Source organism: Heliconius melpomene, chromosome 16 (assembly GCF_056956725.1).
Source record: "Heliconius melpomene rosina isolate 202511_hmr_F chromosome 16, ASM5695672v1, whole genome shotgun sequence".
Classification (NCBI taxonomy): domain Eukaryota; kingdom Metazoa; phylum Arthropoda; class Insecta; order Lepidoptera; family Nymphalidae; genus Heliconius; species Heliconius melpomene.
The window spans coordinates 6,477,930-6,495,521 of NC_140404.1; the positions used below are offsets into that span (position 1 = coordinate 6,477,930).

The 17,592-nt window shown below is 34.2% G+C and overlaps 1 protein-coding gene across 2 annotated transcripts in view; it reads left to right on the top strand.

Moving 5' to 3' along the window:
- LOC146530831 (uncharacterized) overlaps positions 1–17,529 on the top strand; it is a 28,510-nt gene extending 10,981 nt beyond the window's left edge. The window contains exons 5-13 of one of the 2 annotated variants that reach the window (XM_085198936.1): positions 245–386; positions 989–1,072; positions 2,786–2,919; positions 10,727–10,863; positions 11,821–11,975; positions 13,030–13,108; positions 13,943–14,105; positions 15,454–15,601; positions 15,824–17,529. In XM_085198936.1, coding sequence (XP_085055062.1) covers positions 245–386; positions 989–1,072; positions 2,786–2,919; positions 10,727–10,863; positions 11,821–11,975; positions 13,030–13,108; positions 13,943–14,105; positions 15,454–15,601; positions 15,824–15,999 — 1,218 coding nt within the window. In that variant the 3' untranslated portion in view covers positions 16,000–17,529. The remainder of the gene's footprint in view (positions 1–244; positions 387–988; positions 1,073–2,785; positions 2,920–10,726; positions 10,864–11,820; positions 11,976–13,029; positions 13,109–13,942; positions 14,106–15,453; positions 15,602–15,823) is intronic. The other variant, XM_085198935.1, reaches the window with a different exon arrangement.
- The last annotated feature ends 63 nt before the right edge of the window (positions 17,530–17,592 follow it).

Consider the following 17,592-nt stretch of genomic DNA (forward strand, 5'->3'; position numbering starts at 1 on the left):
CCACTTTCAGGATCACCGTCATTTAAAATGCAATATATAAAAAACGAACAGAATCTTGAGAACAGAGTGTTTTTATACTAGGACTAGAGTCTCTCAATCTACCCTCCTATGAAATTGAAAACATCTATTATATCTATACTTACAATAAAATCGTAACGGATCGCTGTCTGTATATGGAAGATATAAAAGAAAATGTTGATTGAGTAATAAAAAATAAGGTTACTGAAGCTTTTTTTTCCTTAAGGTGGTATTCCTGGCGGACAAAAACAACTACATCCCAGTAAGCATCAAGCCTCGGTCCCCAGCAGTGGACGCTAGTTGGCGGGAACCCCCGGCGTGGGAACGGGAGTATAGGAGACATCGTACTAATGGCAGTAGAGTGCAGTGTGAGTTTATTATTTAATTAAAATATAATAATAATTGTATGGAATAATAAGTTGATTACAAGACCATCATGTTATAGTGGAAGGGAGCTGTATAGATATAGCTCCCTCCCACTTTAAAAGATTCTAGAATATAATACCACTTAATCAAATATTTACTTTATAAATGTAAAGTATTTTTTGCACACATTTTAATGTGATATTCCTGTTCCTTAATCTGTGCAAATGAGAAAATATTTTCAATCTGTGCGAAAAATACCTTTACAAAAATTAAGTGTAATTTAAATTATATTTTATATATTTTTTTATTTTATTATGTGACAAATTTGTAAGCACCGGATTTCCGATGAGCACGGTTTTATTGTTCTTGTTTCGCAAAGAAATAGCTAATTGTGATTTTATCACATCTTACGTTCTTATTATTTTAAGTTTTGATGTATTCATTAATTATTTCTAGTTTTATCATGTTTTTTTTACTCTATATGCAATCTCAAATGGCTCTATTATTAGATTTTTGCTCATAATCGAATTTTATCTAATTTAATTAGAAACTTAAAAATATTTTTACATTTAAAATACATAATCTATTATCTTTCTCCTATTAGATATTGAAGCAGAATGTCAAGATGATTTTATGAAAATAAGGGTGGGATTCAATGGATCTTTCAATGGCCTTGTTTATTCTGCAGGTGAGTTATTTTAAATATGCATGAGGAACGTAATAGAAAAAGAAAACCATTAAAACAATGTACTAGTTTGCTTACTAATAAATAAGTAGTAAGTAGTTTTTTACCCATAGACTGCTATATAGGTTAAGGCTAGTGTTAAAACACTTTGTTCCCCTTTGTCGAGCAGTGTTAGAAAATGAAAATTGTTTGAATATAATTTCCTCTGAGTGAGGATCGATCACATTTACAGTCAATTACTGCCCTTAATAATTCTAAATCGTTTCTAAGTAAGGCGTTCGACATTATGAGTATATTAAGAGCTTTTAAACTCTTTTAGCATGTCGGTCAGTTGGGCACTGTGTTTTACCATTACGAATAATGTTAAGTACTAGTCTAATTATTTGACCAGGTCGAAAGTTAATGTACTAAAATATGCTATAAAATTATGGTATGAGAATTTTAGTACTTTAAGCATTACAAATAAGAACAATGTGCTAAAATTTTACGTTGAAAAGCATTTTAGTGTTGAAGCTATCGTAGCACACTGTAGAGTGCAGCGGTCATTTTATAAAAGCGACGGTTATGGGTTCGATTTTTACTCGTAGGAATTAATTATTTTTATTTCATCGTTTTGGTAATAAGAAAAACTACCGCCACTCGCCAAATTGGCAAAAAAGAAAGAACAGAGTGTCTTAACACTTGGTTCCTTCTAATAAAGCTTTAATTTTGCGAAACTTTACGCCAGTTGACGAACTGTCTGGAATTGAATTGACAAAACCGTGTAAGACGATGGAATGTAAGACGACATAAGTTGCAATCTATTATCACAGAAATTCCTTTATCAATAAATCTCTTAATAGAAGAACTTTCAGTATTTAATTATTTACACGTTTATTATTAACATATTATACACATTGACTATGAAAATGGCAAAGTAAACTTTTCATTTCTAATCTTAGCCCAAAAATTCTTTATTAACACCGTTACAATAATATGTTTTTTAGATAGCAACATTATCAGGCGTCGATACGCGTAAAGAAAACAATCAAATAAATTATTTATGGTACTCTTCGTTCTTAAGAGAATTCGGCAACCCTGTTACCCACAAACACGTATCTTAGATGCTATCCCGTCTAAAGTATTCTCACTTTCTTTCTTTGGACAGGTTAATAGATTTGGTATTTTAATTTTACGCGATTTAAAATGTTATTGAGTTATTTAGCTGGTGATGTATTGTTTATATGTATTTTGTATATGAAAGTGGCGGTAATTAAGTTTAATTGTAGTGTCAAAATATTGTGATTGGAAAATGGATTTTTATTTGAATGGGAACGTTAGTAAACGATTGAAAATTTGGTTGTATTAGTATTATATTGTATGTGTGAAAAAAAACACATTCCTTTCATTACATTCATTGATTTTGTCGTTTTCAAATATAGTAGAGAAAATGTTTATTTTAGAATGAAGCTAAAAAAACTTTTGCTCATAGAAGAACCAGATGGAATCTGTCAAACCAGTGTTTAGAGACTTCGTTCTTATGAAAAAAGCTTTCATTCCTCTCCGGAATTGCGTGTGGAGTCGCGGAACTTAACGTCGCGGTTTGCCTCGGTACCAGAACGAGGAAATGAAAATATTAAATATTTCATTTCCTCGAGTGGGAATCGAACCGCGACCGATCTCATTGTAGAGTAAAAGTTAACATTTATGAACTAAAAAGACTATGTTTGCTTACAGGTTATTCTTACGATCCCGATTGTATGTATATCAATGGATCTGGTCGCGATTACTACGAGTTCTACATACAGCTGAACAGGTGCGGTACTTTGGGGAGAAACAATCAGCACGACGACACAAGAAAACATCCTACTGTAAGAATATAACTTAAATTCTTCATTCATTTCAATTCAATATTCATTGATTTTCCCAATTATTCTTGGTTAATCGAAATCATCTATATCTACAGCATATACTTTTATTAAATTAGCGAATTATTTTTACATTTTTAAATATAAATTATTATAAAAAAAAAAAAAAAAGATACATTTAAAAATATAAAAAAACCACTCTTCCGAGGGCGGGACAAGGGTCCAAGCCATCGGTGGCTAGGGCTCCAGAGAGAGGAACCTCCGCACAATACGTGCCGTCTCAAGTAATACTGCCTTCTGTATCCGGTTCTTGATCCAACAGCTAAGCGATAGCCTCTTAAGGTGTTGGTCGAGGCTTTTCGCTATTAGACCGTTAACCGAAACCACTATCGGCACAATGATAGTCGCATTGACATCCCACATGGCGGTAATCTCATGGGCTAGGTCCAAATATTTAGATTGTTTGTCTTTTTCGGCCTTCACGAGATTTTCATCATGTGGGATAGTAACGTCAACAATCACTGCGCGGCGCGCCACTCGGTCTACTAGTACTATATCAGGTCTATTGGCAACAATATACCTATCAGTAATAATAGACCGATCCCAGTAGAGCAAAGCACAGCTATTTTCTAGAACTGACATGGGATTGTACCTGTAGTAAGGCACCTCCAATTCTACAAGGCCATATTGAAGAGCAAGTTGCTGGTGTATTATCTTGGCTACTTGATTGTGTCTATGCAAATACTCACCATTAGCAAGATGAGAACAACCAGAGACAATATGTCTGAGGGACTCCCCAGGTCGATGACACGCCCGGCAGATGTCGATAGTGCCATCTTTCATAATATGTCTCTGGTAGTTCCGTGTCTTGATAACTTCGTCCATAATTACACAGACAAAACCTTCAGTTTCTCCGAAAAGATCCCCGAACTGTAACCAAGATAATGATGAAGCAGTATCCACGTCCTGGCCCACTAGGGCTCTATGGAATCTACCATGCAGCTCCTTGCTCTTCCATACAGCCATGCGATCAGAAGTAGTAAATACTACAGGCCGACGCCAGTTCTCTTTGCCCAAGGAAAGAGGAGTAAGGCCTTTGTCAATTGTTACCACATCCTTGTGCATATCCACGTCAATCTTGAGAAAATATTCTCTAAGACTGCATACCTCGTGGTTATGGAGGTTCTTGACATTCAAAAAGCCACGACCTCCACACTTACGCGGGATATACAGTCTCATTACAGACGAACGCGGATGGTGCATTCGGTATGTCGTCAACAATTTACGTATTTGGCGATCTACGGAGTCTAACTCAGTCTGCGTCCATCTTACAATGCCAAAAGTATAGGCTAAAAGCGGCATAACCCAACCGTTGAAAGCACGCACCTTGTTGCCACCAGATAAAAGGCTGCCAAGCACTTTTTTCAGGCGACTAAAGAAACGCTCCTTCACCAATTGCTTTATGCTCCGCTCATCAATGCTTCAGACATTCCAAGATATTTATAAGTCTCACCTTCACCAAGAGTTCTGAAGGAAACAGAATCTGAAATGCAAATATTATCAGATCTTATCACACTCCCCCGCACTACATGCATGCTAGCACATTTATCGACGCCAAATTCCATTCTTATATCACTACTAAAAGTTTGAGTTACCTTTAGTAGCCGCATAAGATCAGAACGTTTTGACGCAAATAATTTCAGATCATCCATGTACAGCAAGTGAGATATGACCTTACCCCCCCGGTGAAGACGAAAGCCTAAACCTGGATCCTCTAACAAAGTGCTAAGAGGATTCAGAGCTAGGCAAAACCATAAAGGACTCAGACTGTCACCCTGAAATATACCCCTCTTTATCCTTATCGGTTCAGACGTTGCAGGAATATCACACTCCCCTAGATGACGAAGGACAGTGACCCATTGTCCCATACAAGCCTCCAAAAATGATCTCAAAGTCATATCAATCTTATATAACTCCAAGACCTTCAAGAGCCAAGTATGTGGCACTGAATCATATGCCTTCTTATAGTCAATCCAAGCAGTAGTGAGATTTTTCCTGTTCCGTCTTACCTGTTGGCTTATAGTTGTGTCAATGAGAAGAAGTTCCTTTGTACCACGGCCACCAGCCTTACATCCATTCTGAGTCGGTGCCAAAATTTTGTTACGAACAATATGTCCTGTGATTTTTTTATTCAGAATAGATGTAAGGAGCTTATAGATCGTAGGTAAGCATGTTATTGGGCGATAGTTTTTAGGCTCCGTGGTACATCCGGATTTGTATGACAGGAATGTTACACCTGTTGTCAAAAATGTTGGTAACGTACCAGAATCAAGGGCATCCTGGAATTGTGTTGCGAAAACGGAATGTGAACTGCGAAACCACTTCAGCCAGAAATTATGCAACCCATCTAGCCCGGGACATTTCCAATTACTAGCATAACGAATAGCACACCACACGTCAATTTCGCTTATTTTTATTGATCTCATTGGTATAATATTTTCGCAATTTTTCGCAATATCACAAAACCATTCACCCTCAGTGTGTTCAACAGGAGCCGACCATATACTACGCCAAAAACCAGCACTAGCATCTGGATTCGGGATCTCGCAATTAACCACACTATCCCCAGAACGTTCCCATTTCCTGTATACACTCCGTTGGTTCTTTTGAAAGGCACTATTCTGATTGTATCGATCCCATCGTTCTCTATATCTTCTAATGCGTTTTGCCAATGCATAGAGTTTCTGTTTCAGAAAGTCAATACGGTTTGTGACGTTAGCCATATACTCACTGGGCTTTAAATTTGTTCCAGCAAATGCTTCCGCCACCAACCGCATGACCCTCGGTCGACGATTACCCGACTTGAAACTTATTAGCTTACCAATGAGGATTCTAGTCAGATTTATACGCTTTTCAGTGTCGTACTGCCATGCCGGCACCGTATGCTTTGACGCCTTAGTACCTCCTTTATTTGGGAACTGTACACCAGCAACACGACATACAGCTACAGCACCACAATACAACAATGAATGCGTATCAGTAAGATCGTTACAGTTGTTAAAATGACTTGGCAAATGTTGATCTAGAATCCTCACTAGTGCTATGTTACGTCTATGCATAGGCAAACGAGGTAATTTTGGTCTGAGATTTACCGGAATGGAACCATATTCCAAAATAGCATCTTTCAAGCTTCTCCTCAATCGCTCATCATCCTGGGCACTCACAGACAACTCAATATTACCTTGCGACTCAATGTTGGCGTGCTGGAACTGTGACCGGATGTCGCAACTGTTGTTGTTGGTAGTATTGACCTGCTGAAAGCTCAAGCGTAGCCTTTCCAGTACGGATTCATCCAGCAGATGACGTCGCTGAATGATCCGCACCCTGTCCGACAGTCGCTGTGCAGTAACGGTCGCTGTTGGTTCAAGCTCCTGAAACATAGACAGTAACCTTGAACGATACGCAGTGAGGTTAGTTCCCCCCTCTGTTGCCCTATAGTACGCACGCATGACACTCTCATTCAGTTGTTGAGACCATCTCATGCGAGGCACTTTACCACCGGTAGCGGGAGCCTTGTTGAGCATCCTCGACACTCCTGGCTCCAAACCCTCCGATGGCGGGATGTCGGCGCGCCGGCGTGGTCTTAAAGCCGGCCCTTCCGACTCTGACATTCCTCCCTCCGAACCCGCAGTCGAAGCCGCAGTGCGATAGTCGTCTTCTGATGACGGCGGTTGCGGATTCGAAGGGCAACATCTCCGCCCATGGTGTTGGGAGTGCACTTGTCCTCCTGGCATATCCGTCACTACTTTTTACTCTTGTGCCATCTTTTACCAATATTTGTTTTAATTCTAGTAATCCAGATCATATTTTTGTATCCCATTTTCTCATCTATATTATTATTATTCTTTTGAAATATAAATTATAGATTATAACTTGATATAGGTTTTTGTATTGAAATGTATAATAATAAATTTAGAATGAAATTATGACATGCAAGTAAAAATATCTTAAACTTTGTATTTAAAAACTATTTTATTAAAATAAAATACAATTATTATTAAAATTAGTTCTTAACTATAAGAGTGCTGGTAGTGGAATCGCCTTATTCTTAAGGTTGGTCGGCTTTAATACAAATTCGGGTGTCCCCACCCCTTTGCTTTGCCTTTGCTCGTTTCCCACGATGCTTTGTTTCTCATGGAGTTATTATATGAAATTCCCTGGAAGTCGGAAATCAGCGAGCCTATTGTCATCGACATCCAAATGTTCATGTGCCCCAACATGTGCAGCAGGGTTCTCGTAATGCTTTTATAGAACTTTCTCTCGGAGTCATAAATCTACCATAGGCCCACATGCCGTCGAGCTCTTGTTTTATATTTATTATCTTTTATTTAAACCATTTGTTACAACAATGCTAGACTAGGTTGACTGTCCCCCTCCAAATTCGAAGTACATGTTTCGAACGAAACCTGGATCTGAGAATTTAAACATAAATTAGGCATATCAATATAATAATAGTTATAATAGTTGTCAACCATATTATACTATGTCGTGATTTTCATAGTTAAATGTTGGAATTTCATCTATTCTCCATTTCCATTAGCTGTAATTCTTTTTCCATTGATGGTTTTTTTCCATTTGACATCTTCCGCTATTCACAAGTATTTCATTATAAAATATTTCCTTTGCATATTAATGTTCTAGTTCAGTATAATCTTCGACATCATATATTTCATTTACATTGTATGCTATAATTACCGTTCGCATTACCGGATAGGAACAGGGAAGGTTGTATTGGATAGTAGGTACAATATTTCATGTTTTCTATATACTACTTTACACAATTATCAATAAAAAAATCATATTAAATTTACAATACAATCTAGTATTTACTGAAACAATTTTATTTTAATATGTTCTAAAATAATATGTATACTTTGATATCTGTGATTTACATCTTTCTAATTTACGTATAATAATTTTTATTTCTAACTTATATAATTATTGTATAGCACTTTCCTTCTAATATTTGAGTAGGTTTTACTACATTTTCCGAAGGGTCTAACTACTTGAACTTATATCCGAAAGTATAGAGGATTCTGAAACAATTAACTCCTCTACGGGATAAATTTTTCCATTGCTTATTTTATATTTATTATGCGGTTCTATACTTAAGATTTTGTATGGACCCAGAAATCTTGATTTCGTTTTGTGCCTATCTATCATTGAATTTTTTAAATAAACCTTATCATGTATTTTAAATACTTTTGGAGGCAGAATTCGTTTATTCAATCTATCATTCCTATAAATCTTTTGTTTCCTACATAATTCACAATTTAAAATATATTTCTTAATAATCTTTCGCATATTTTCAAAATAATATTTTTTCCGTAATTGCTTATAAACACTTTTAAAACCTGCATGTTTATTATTTAATAAATGACACTCTTTAATTAAATGTAACTGTTCCTCTTTTTTATCTATCTCTATTAAAAACTTAGTATATCTTATTGGCTTAAACTTACTATGATCAAAATATTTCCTATATATTTCTGCAACTTTTAAATATAATTCTTCAATAGGAATTATAAACGCATATTTTTCTTTACTTAAATATTCTAACATAAAATTTTTAATAACTTTTTCCTCATTATTTGGTGGAATATAAAAATGCCACATACTTTTTTCATATTTCGCGTTTTCGTAAGGCGCACTTTCAAACACTACACGTCTTAAACGTTTCGGTGGATAACTGTGAATAATTGGTACGCCATTATCTCTGTCTTTTTGACATAAATCTATTGTATTACTTAATGTTTTATTATCTGAAGGCAGTGAATTGGACTCAGTATTTACAGGATTTTCTATTTTCATTTCACATGGTTTAATGTCTAACGACATTTCCTCATCACAATGGGCTTGTAATGACTCCGAATTTGTCTGGACTATTTCAATTATATTTAATGCAACTGCAACGTGATTCTCTTTACCTTTCACATGTTCTATACTATGTGATGTTTTATCGCGGTCGGCAACTTCGTGAAAATTTAAATTAATATTATCAAAATTATTTTCATGGTGGAATACTTCCTCAGCAACAATATCTTTCCCTAAATTGATCTGACCAGGACGCAATGGAGGGGCTGATTGCATTGAAACATCCCCCATTTCCTGCGAGATCCTATTTGTATTAGTATGATATTTGTTTCTCTTAAAATAACTATTCTGCGGCCTAGTAAAAAAAATATTTGCATTTGGAGTCCATTGATTTTTATTATGGTTGTAATTATTATTATTATAAAAATTATTATTATTATTATGTCGCATCGGAAAATTATTTGATCGCGATGTAGACGGATAAGCACGTCTCTGATCATAATTAAAGTTCGAATTATATTGCGGATACGCATTTTGATGTACATTACGCGGCGGCGGTAAAACACTATAAAAATTTTGTTTAAAGTTGTCATATCTCCCTTCTGCCTCTAATTGCAATATTCTAGTTGCCGTTTCATTAAAATTACAGTTAGATACATATATTTGGTCATGATACGGTAAACTATTTCTTAAGGTATTCTGGGCAGTATTTATGTACGGCTCCATTACCTCGTCTACTAATAATTTTTCACTATATTTATCTAATAATTTACTTCTAATAAAAAATAACTTTTGTTTTAATTCGAATATTAAATCTTTGTATAAACCTTTTCTCCTAACATTTGCTAACTCTATTAATAACGTATTTAAATCTCTATTATCTCCGCATTCTCTTTTTAATGCTAATTCTATATTATTCCATTTAAAATCATGCTCAATCATAGATATTGATATAGCAGCTTTAGATTCTAATTTACTTAATAATAACATAATATTTTGCGGCGTATCTCCACCCGCTATCTGTAGCCATTGCTTAGCACAGTTAATATAATTATATAAAGTAAATGCATCGCCATTATACGAAGGGACGAACGAAAGTAAGGTTTTTGGATCCATTGTTTAATGTAAACACGGGACTCTAAAATGGTAGGACGACTGAGTCGCGCTACTTTCACTACTCTCACTATCAGAAGGAGAGTGAATAACACTACTAGTATTCCTATAGATATTTTATACAAAAGTTGGGAGTTTCAGATGGGAAGGAATGGTGACAAAGATAATGCTACTTGGTACTTACAGAATGCTCACGACGGCAGCTTCCTTGATCATTTTCTTCCACTGATAACAGTATTTTTACGTATTTATATGGTTTCGTTGCCTAGCCATAGTCTTGAGAGACTTCGCGAAACTTTTTGCGGAATTACTTATGATTGCGCGTTTTGTTCACTTAGCTAGGCCCCACCGATGGGCGCCAGTAAAAATATCTTAAACTTTGTATTTAAAAACTATTTTATTAAAATAAAATACAATTATTATTAAAATTAGTTCTTAACTATAAGAGTGCTGGTAGTGGAATCGCCTTATTCTTAAGGTTGGTCGGCTTTAATACAAATTCGGGTGTCCCCACCCCTTTGCTTTGCCTTTGCTCGTTTCCCACGATGCTTTGTTTCTCATGGAGTTATTATATGAAATTCCCTGGAAGTCGGAAATCAGCGAGCCTATTGTCATCGACATCCAAATGTTCATGTGCCCCAACATGTGCAGCAGGGTTCTCGTAATGCTTTTATAGAACTTTCTCTCGGAGTCATAAATCTACCATAGGCCCACATGCCGTCGAGCTCTTGTTTTATATTTATTATCTTTTATTTAAACCATTTGTTACAACAATGCTAGACTAGGTTGACTTGCACGTAAATGACTTTTCTCTCTGCTCTAGAAAAACTTGATGTGGAACACCATAACAGTACAGTACAATGCTTTGATTGAAGAGGAACTGGACGAACATTTCAAAGTGACCTGCGAATATGGATATGACTTTTGGAAAACTGTGACATTTCCGTTTCTCGACGTAGAGTGAGTATTGTTGACCTTGCAAATTTTTTCACCTATTATTAAAGTCTTTTTATTTATTTTATAATGTCTCCAGTTTCTTTTTTTTTATAATAATTAGAATAGGGATAATTTGATGTTTTTTAAAACTTCGTACTGGTTAAAAATAATTTCTACGTACTATGTTACTATTACCTAAGATGTAATAATTTTCTAGTTGTGTTATACTTTTTCATATACTTAAAATCACCTATTTATTTATAAGTTTATTTAAACAATTTTATTTAAAATATCTACTCTATTACTTTGTCGTGTTTTTTTGGATTATAAAAAGTAGAATATTCTGATAGATAGATTCAGAGTTCATTAAAAATAAAAAAAAGATAATAAAACATTGGAACTAATCTCGATGAAAGTGTGAAAACGTTTTCAGTTTTACTGACCCATTCCAATAAATATCTAAGTTTTAGCTTAAACTTATTTTAGTTTAATTATTTTCAATTTTAAGCTTTTCTTGGTTTCTTGAATAGAATTATATTTAAATCCACTGTTAAAGATACTGAGAACTGGTACTGTGTTTAATTGTGGAAGTAGATCATCGATTTTTAATAAATTTCATGATTGAATTCTATGTATAAAATGCAATTTTAGAATAGTTTTTATAGTATTTAACGAAAATGACAACTATTAAGTTTCCTTAAAAATTCATTTAGCATCGTTAAAAGAGTCGTTTTTTTGTATATTTTCTAAATTTTAAATATATATTAGAAATGTCCCATTGGGTGTTGTTAATATGATTATAATATCTACACTGATACTTAGCTAAAAGCATTTTAAATGGAAAAAAATGTTAAAATTATATCTGTAGTTTGTTTTAATAATATAAGTAGTATATATTAACTAATAAAACTAATTTGAACACCCATTCTTTGCTTGAAAATATAAAATAATTTGATATTTAATACAAAATATAATATCCAGAGTGGCGACAGGCAACCCGGTGGTGTTCACGCTGCAGCCGCCAGAGTGCTATATGGAGATTCGTTCAGGGTACGGTGCGACCGGCGCGCGCGTCACCGGCCCCGTGCGCGTTGGGGACCCGCTGACGCTGCTTATTTATATGAGGAGCACGTATGGTAATTATTTTATATTTATGAGTATCTTAAAAGATATGTTATATTTGTTAAGCTGAGATTTTCTAAGCACAGATCGAACGAAATCACTCAAATTCCTAAAAATAATATGAAAATAATAAAATAAGAAAAGTTTAGCAAAAGTTGTTGATATATTTTACAGATGTTTGTCTTAAATCTGGAATTCTAATTTGTTGTCAGTTACTGTTGTCTGCGCTGCTACGGCATAGCTTTTCTACCTATAGTGTTTTATTGTTTATTTTTATACCTATGCTACAGCTTCTACCATATTATATTAACCTGACATTGACTTTGCCATTAACTTATAGCAGATTTTCTTCAAATATCATAAACACAGTTCATTGGTGATTTAAACTATAATATAAATTGGAAATTTGATATTATATTTTGAGTTCTATACCGTTGTAACAAAAGGAGAGTTCCTGTATACTTTATTTTCTTTCTTACCGACCGAGTATTGACTATTAAAAATAAAAAATGGAAGACGTAGGAGGTTCCCTCTGCCTACCCTGCTACATGCGGGCTACAGCGTGATGCGAAAATAACAATAAGTAACAGTAGAATGTATAACACATATTATGTTATGGCAATAAAATAACGTTAAGCTATCGATTACGTCTGATTTTGAAAGCCACCGTAACGAACAAGGGCAGATTAACGGTGACTCCGGACTTCGCGTGTTGTCTTGCAATTCTAAACCACTCTTCGACAGTTCATCGATCTTTAATTTTGAATGAATTTCCATAGTGTCGTTGACTTAAATAAAGTGTGTCAGCATGGGCATAGGACTAGAGAGGGCCTGATGGACGGTGCCCACCTCAGAAAATTTACTAACAAAAAATTTGCCCCGAAAAAACAACATGTACACGGATATACATATCTGTTCAAAACAAGAACAACAAAAACAAATTACATAAAAGTTTTAGAAAAAGTATTTCATTGTTTACTTTTTTTCTCATTCCGAAATGAATAGACTATAGATACACCCATGTGTGTTAGTAATTTTAAATAGAAGTAAGGATTCATTTGTTTTCAGATGGTTTCGACATCGTCGTGAACGACTGCTTCGCGCATAACGGGGCCGCGAAGCGAATACAGCTCATCGATGAGTACGGGTGTGTGGTCAACACTTTTTAGTGCTTTGAAAGCTTTTAATGTAATCGGTGAAAGTTTGTAATTGCAAATTTACACTGAAAATTGTATGCTTTCTTATATTGTGATTGTTCTAATCTTGTTAGCTTCGTATGGTATATCTTTATTTTGATATTGCTTAATGTAATTCACCTATTAGATATAATAGTAGGTAGCTAGCTATAAGTCATATATCTATATATATAAAATCGAAAGGTCACTCACTCATCACGAAATCTCAGAAACTACAAGTGCTAGGAATCTCAAATTTTTTATAGGAGTTACTTATAGGACGTAGGTGCTCGCTAAGACGGGAATTAGCAATATTCGACTTCGAAGGGGTTGTTTTTGGGGTTGAAAGTTTGTATGAAACTACGTTACTACAAATGCTAGGAGTTTCAAATTTTGCATGGACGTCACTTATAAGACGTAGGTACTCATGGAGATAGAAATTAATAATAACGTAGTTCACGCAGGCGAAGCCGCGGGCGGGCCGCTAGTTTTAGATAAATTCGATATTTTTTACAATAACTATATATAATAGAAAGCTGTACTGGATCGCAACATTATTAGACACTAATATCTAGTTTTGCTAAAAAAATGTCTAGTTTTTCTTAAATCTTGCATTTGTATTTCTTCTCCTATTAATAGAAATTCATATAGTTTTAAATTATATTTAGAAACAATATGAAAATGTTTTAGCAATATGATCGATCGAAGCAATAGAAAATATACGTCATAATTACAGATTTAAAATATTATTTTATACAGTTATCAATTATGTTATAATTATTTATATAAATATAATATATCCCCAGCTGTCCAGTGGACGACAAGCTGATCTCCCGTTTCCGCGGCTCGTGGTCGGAGGCGGGCGTGTTCGAGACGCAGGTGTACGCGTACATGAAGACCTTCCGCTTCACGGGCTCCCCCGCACTGTATATCGAGTGCGATGTCAGGATGTGTCATGGAAGATGTCCGGTGAGAATGAGATACATTTTATTTTCATAATTACTCATATAAGAAAAAGATTTATAACATAGATAGAAAATCTTTTTAGATTCACGATGTAACCAGCATAAACTAAAGTAGATAGAGGGAATTTAGTGTTAGGACATTACTTTTCCCACTTTCCGCCGAATTTTCAAGACATTGAGGTATACAGTGGCCGAACACAATTCCGCTCTTTGTCTATGTTACCAGAGCGAGGAAATGAGACCCCCAGAAAATATATTTTAATAACGTCAAATAGTTTAATTTTTTTAAGAATATTTACTGTAATGTGACTTATACAATGCCCTGAACATCACGCAAGAGTAGCAACTAAAACTATATGGATGATTTAACGATATTCTCGCATGACAATACTGTTGGTTCCATTCCGTTCCGTTACAACGAACGGCAACGGCTCGGTAACTCGTTGCGCAATCCGTAGCAAAGTGAAGCAGGTGCGACCGAACGAGACTGGGGGAGTGGGTTGTTTTAATTAACAAGAATTGTGGTAAATGAAGACGTTAGAGTCCATTGAGTAAACATCTGCTTGTTTATTGGTATTTTAAAGAGGTTTTGTTGATTGTTAGCTAAGAATTATGCTTAGTTATTTTTTGTATGATATTGGAATTGTATTGCATAATTATAACTGATAGGCATAATAGTGATTAAAGATTACTAAGTATTTTCGTATATAGTAATCTATACTAATATAATAAAGCGGAAGAGTTTGTTTGTTTGTTTGTTTGAACGCTAAGATCTCTGGATCTACTGGATCGATTTACTTTGTCTTTGTTTTGTATGAAAGCTGCATTCTTCAGAAGTGCTATAGGCTATATAACATTACATTACACATATATACTAATAAATTAAAATACTTTCTAATTTGACATGCAATTTATTCTGCCATGTTAATAACAACCATCGCGTCGCTACGCAACCGTTACCGCGACATTTTGATATTCATCCTTATGAAAATAAATATAATAGTCACTTTTAGAATTTCATCTAGATTGAAATTATATTTCTATAGAAATTATATTCTTATATTTCAAGCAGGCGTAGTCGCGTCCGGGTCCGCTAGTTAATCATAAAATTGAAAGGTCGTCATGGCTCAGGGGTACAAGCTTTCGACTGTAAAAAGATTGTGGGTTTTTATGTGTGGTTCAATTCCCACTCGGGGGAGTGAAAGAAGCCCCTCGCCACGGTGTCGGCATCGTTATTGGTCATACGAGGATATCTTGAGAATTTTTTTTAGTAAAGAAGAATAGAATTATCTTTCAGGTTCTTCTAAATATTCCTAACGCTTGTAACTTATACAAAATATACTATTTCACAGTCGCAACCATGCCACTGGCGTAACATGAAGAACGTGAAACGTCGGTCCGTGGAAGAGGCGAGCGTGGCGCCGCGCCTCTCCGAGAACATATCCCTGTTCCAGTCCTTGCGAGTGCTGCAAGAGGGGGAGGAGGATGAAACTCTACCTGGTTAGTAACTTCATGTTGTAGTAAAGCTCTTTAAAAACGTTAATTTTGAACTTAAAATGGGATAAGTCAGTTATAATAAAAGTTATATCTGATATTTTAATTCGTTTATAATTTTCTGGAAGTAAGGTACTTGCACTGTTTGCATTACCTACCTACACTTACAGCTCCTAAGTCTTAATCTACAATAAAATATATAACATATCCGACATACTCATATTTCAGTAGCAGAAGGCCAAACCTGCATGAAGACATCAGCCTTATCAGCAATGATAGTATCTTGTGGGGTGCTGATAACAGCCTTACTGGCCGCATTGTTCGTGGCGGCGCGCGGCTGCCGGCGCGGAGACAGCCGGCCGCCCCTGCACGCGTACGTACCCCATAAGGGCAGGATAAAGTAATGTTAGGGAATTTCAATTTAATTTATATGTTAGAGTTATTTATGTTTATGATATTTGTAAACGAGTGTATGGAATGTTTGTGTGTGGGTAATGTCTGTTCTTTATTTTGCTTGTAAGGTTACGTAGACGCTATAGGTCTTGAGATTGGAGGGTAGTTTTAATTTTTAGATTTGTGTTCTAATTGAAAAAGCTGACAAAAAAGCAGTTGCAACCCTCCAACTATTCAAAAATATGCCTATATTTATTAAATATGGCAATATAAATCAGTGAAGATAGGTTAAGTACATATACCTCGAGATTATATCAGTTTAAAGTTAAGAGTACATAAATTAATAATGTTCCATTGAATATTTCATTTATATTTTTATATACATGTGACAAAAACAATAAAAACAAGATGGCGATTTTGACCAATCACGACTTGATACAATTATTATAATATACTTTAATTTACATGACATAATCTTTTATTTAAAAAAATATATAGTTATTTTTGTATAAAAATGTGGTAAATCAATATTTTCCACGACGGCGGTACACGTGTATTACGTCACAATTTAAATACTCATTTCATAGATATTTTTTATATTTATACAACAATGCTTTAGATAAAAATAAATTGCTCTTCAATAAGAAATGACTCTATAAATATTCCGCATTAAGCATTTTCATATTTTTTGGTAAAATAACATGAGAAATAATGCATAAATGATAGATTAAGTATAAACGATACAAATAAATGATAAGTTATTTAATTACGTTATGCAGAAATGTCAAATTGTGAGGATTTATATTTTTATGAATGAAAATGTATCTCCTCCTCTTTGCATTAAAATTTATCTCATATTGTGATACAAAATGTTATTTATTTAGCAAAAATATTTTTAATGAACTTTTGAAATTTTTCTGTTTCTGTAAAAGAAACTTAAAATAAAACTCTAATTTCTAAAGCATGATAATTTTGTACGTTTGAAATCTGTATTATACGTCGCGTCGTTTAAATATGTAGGATATATGTTTTTAACAATTTTTAAAGTGTTATTCCACTCTTAGAAAAAAAAAAGCATTTCTTTTAAAACTGTATAAAATTTGAACGTAGCAGAATTTGAAACCGCGACTTTTCAAATCTATCCAAGCGCTCCGACAGTATAAATGTACGTGACATTTACAGAACGTATACTCAATATGAGACGTTCAGATGTTTATAAATTTTCTAAAAAGGTATATAGATAGATAGATACTTAGAAGACACTTGATTCTATATTAGCGCGTATATGCTAACTGCTATGTAACTATTGAAATATATCAATAATATTTAAAATACTTTATGGTACATTCTAAATAATATGAGAAGAATTATTATAAAAATAATGAAGAACAAAAGAAGAGAAGAATTAGAAATATTTTTGCTAAAATGTAACCAAAATGTGACTTTATAGTGTATAAGTTAATAATTTATTGAATTAAGTAGAACACTGAGTATTGTAAGAAGTAGCATTAAGTGAATAAAATTGTACATAATATTTAATATAAATATAAGACTTTTGTACTTCCTATTACAGATTAAAGTAAATTACAAAACCAAAAAAGTTT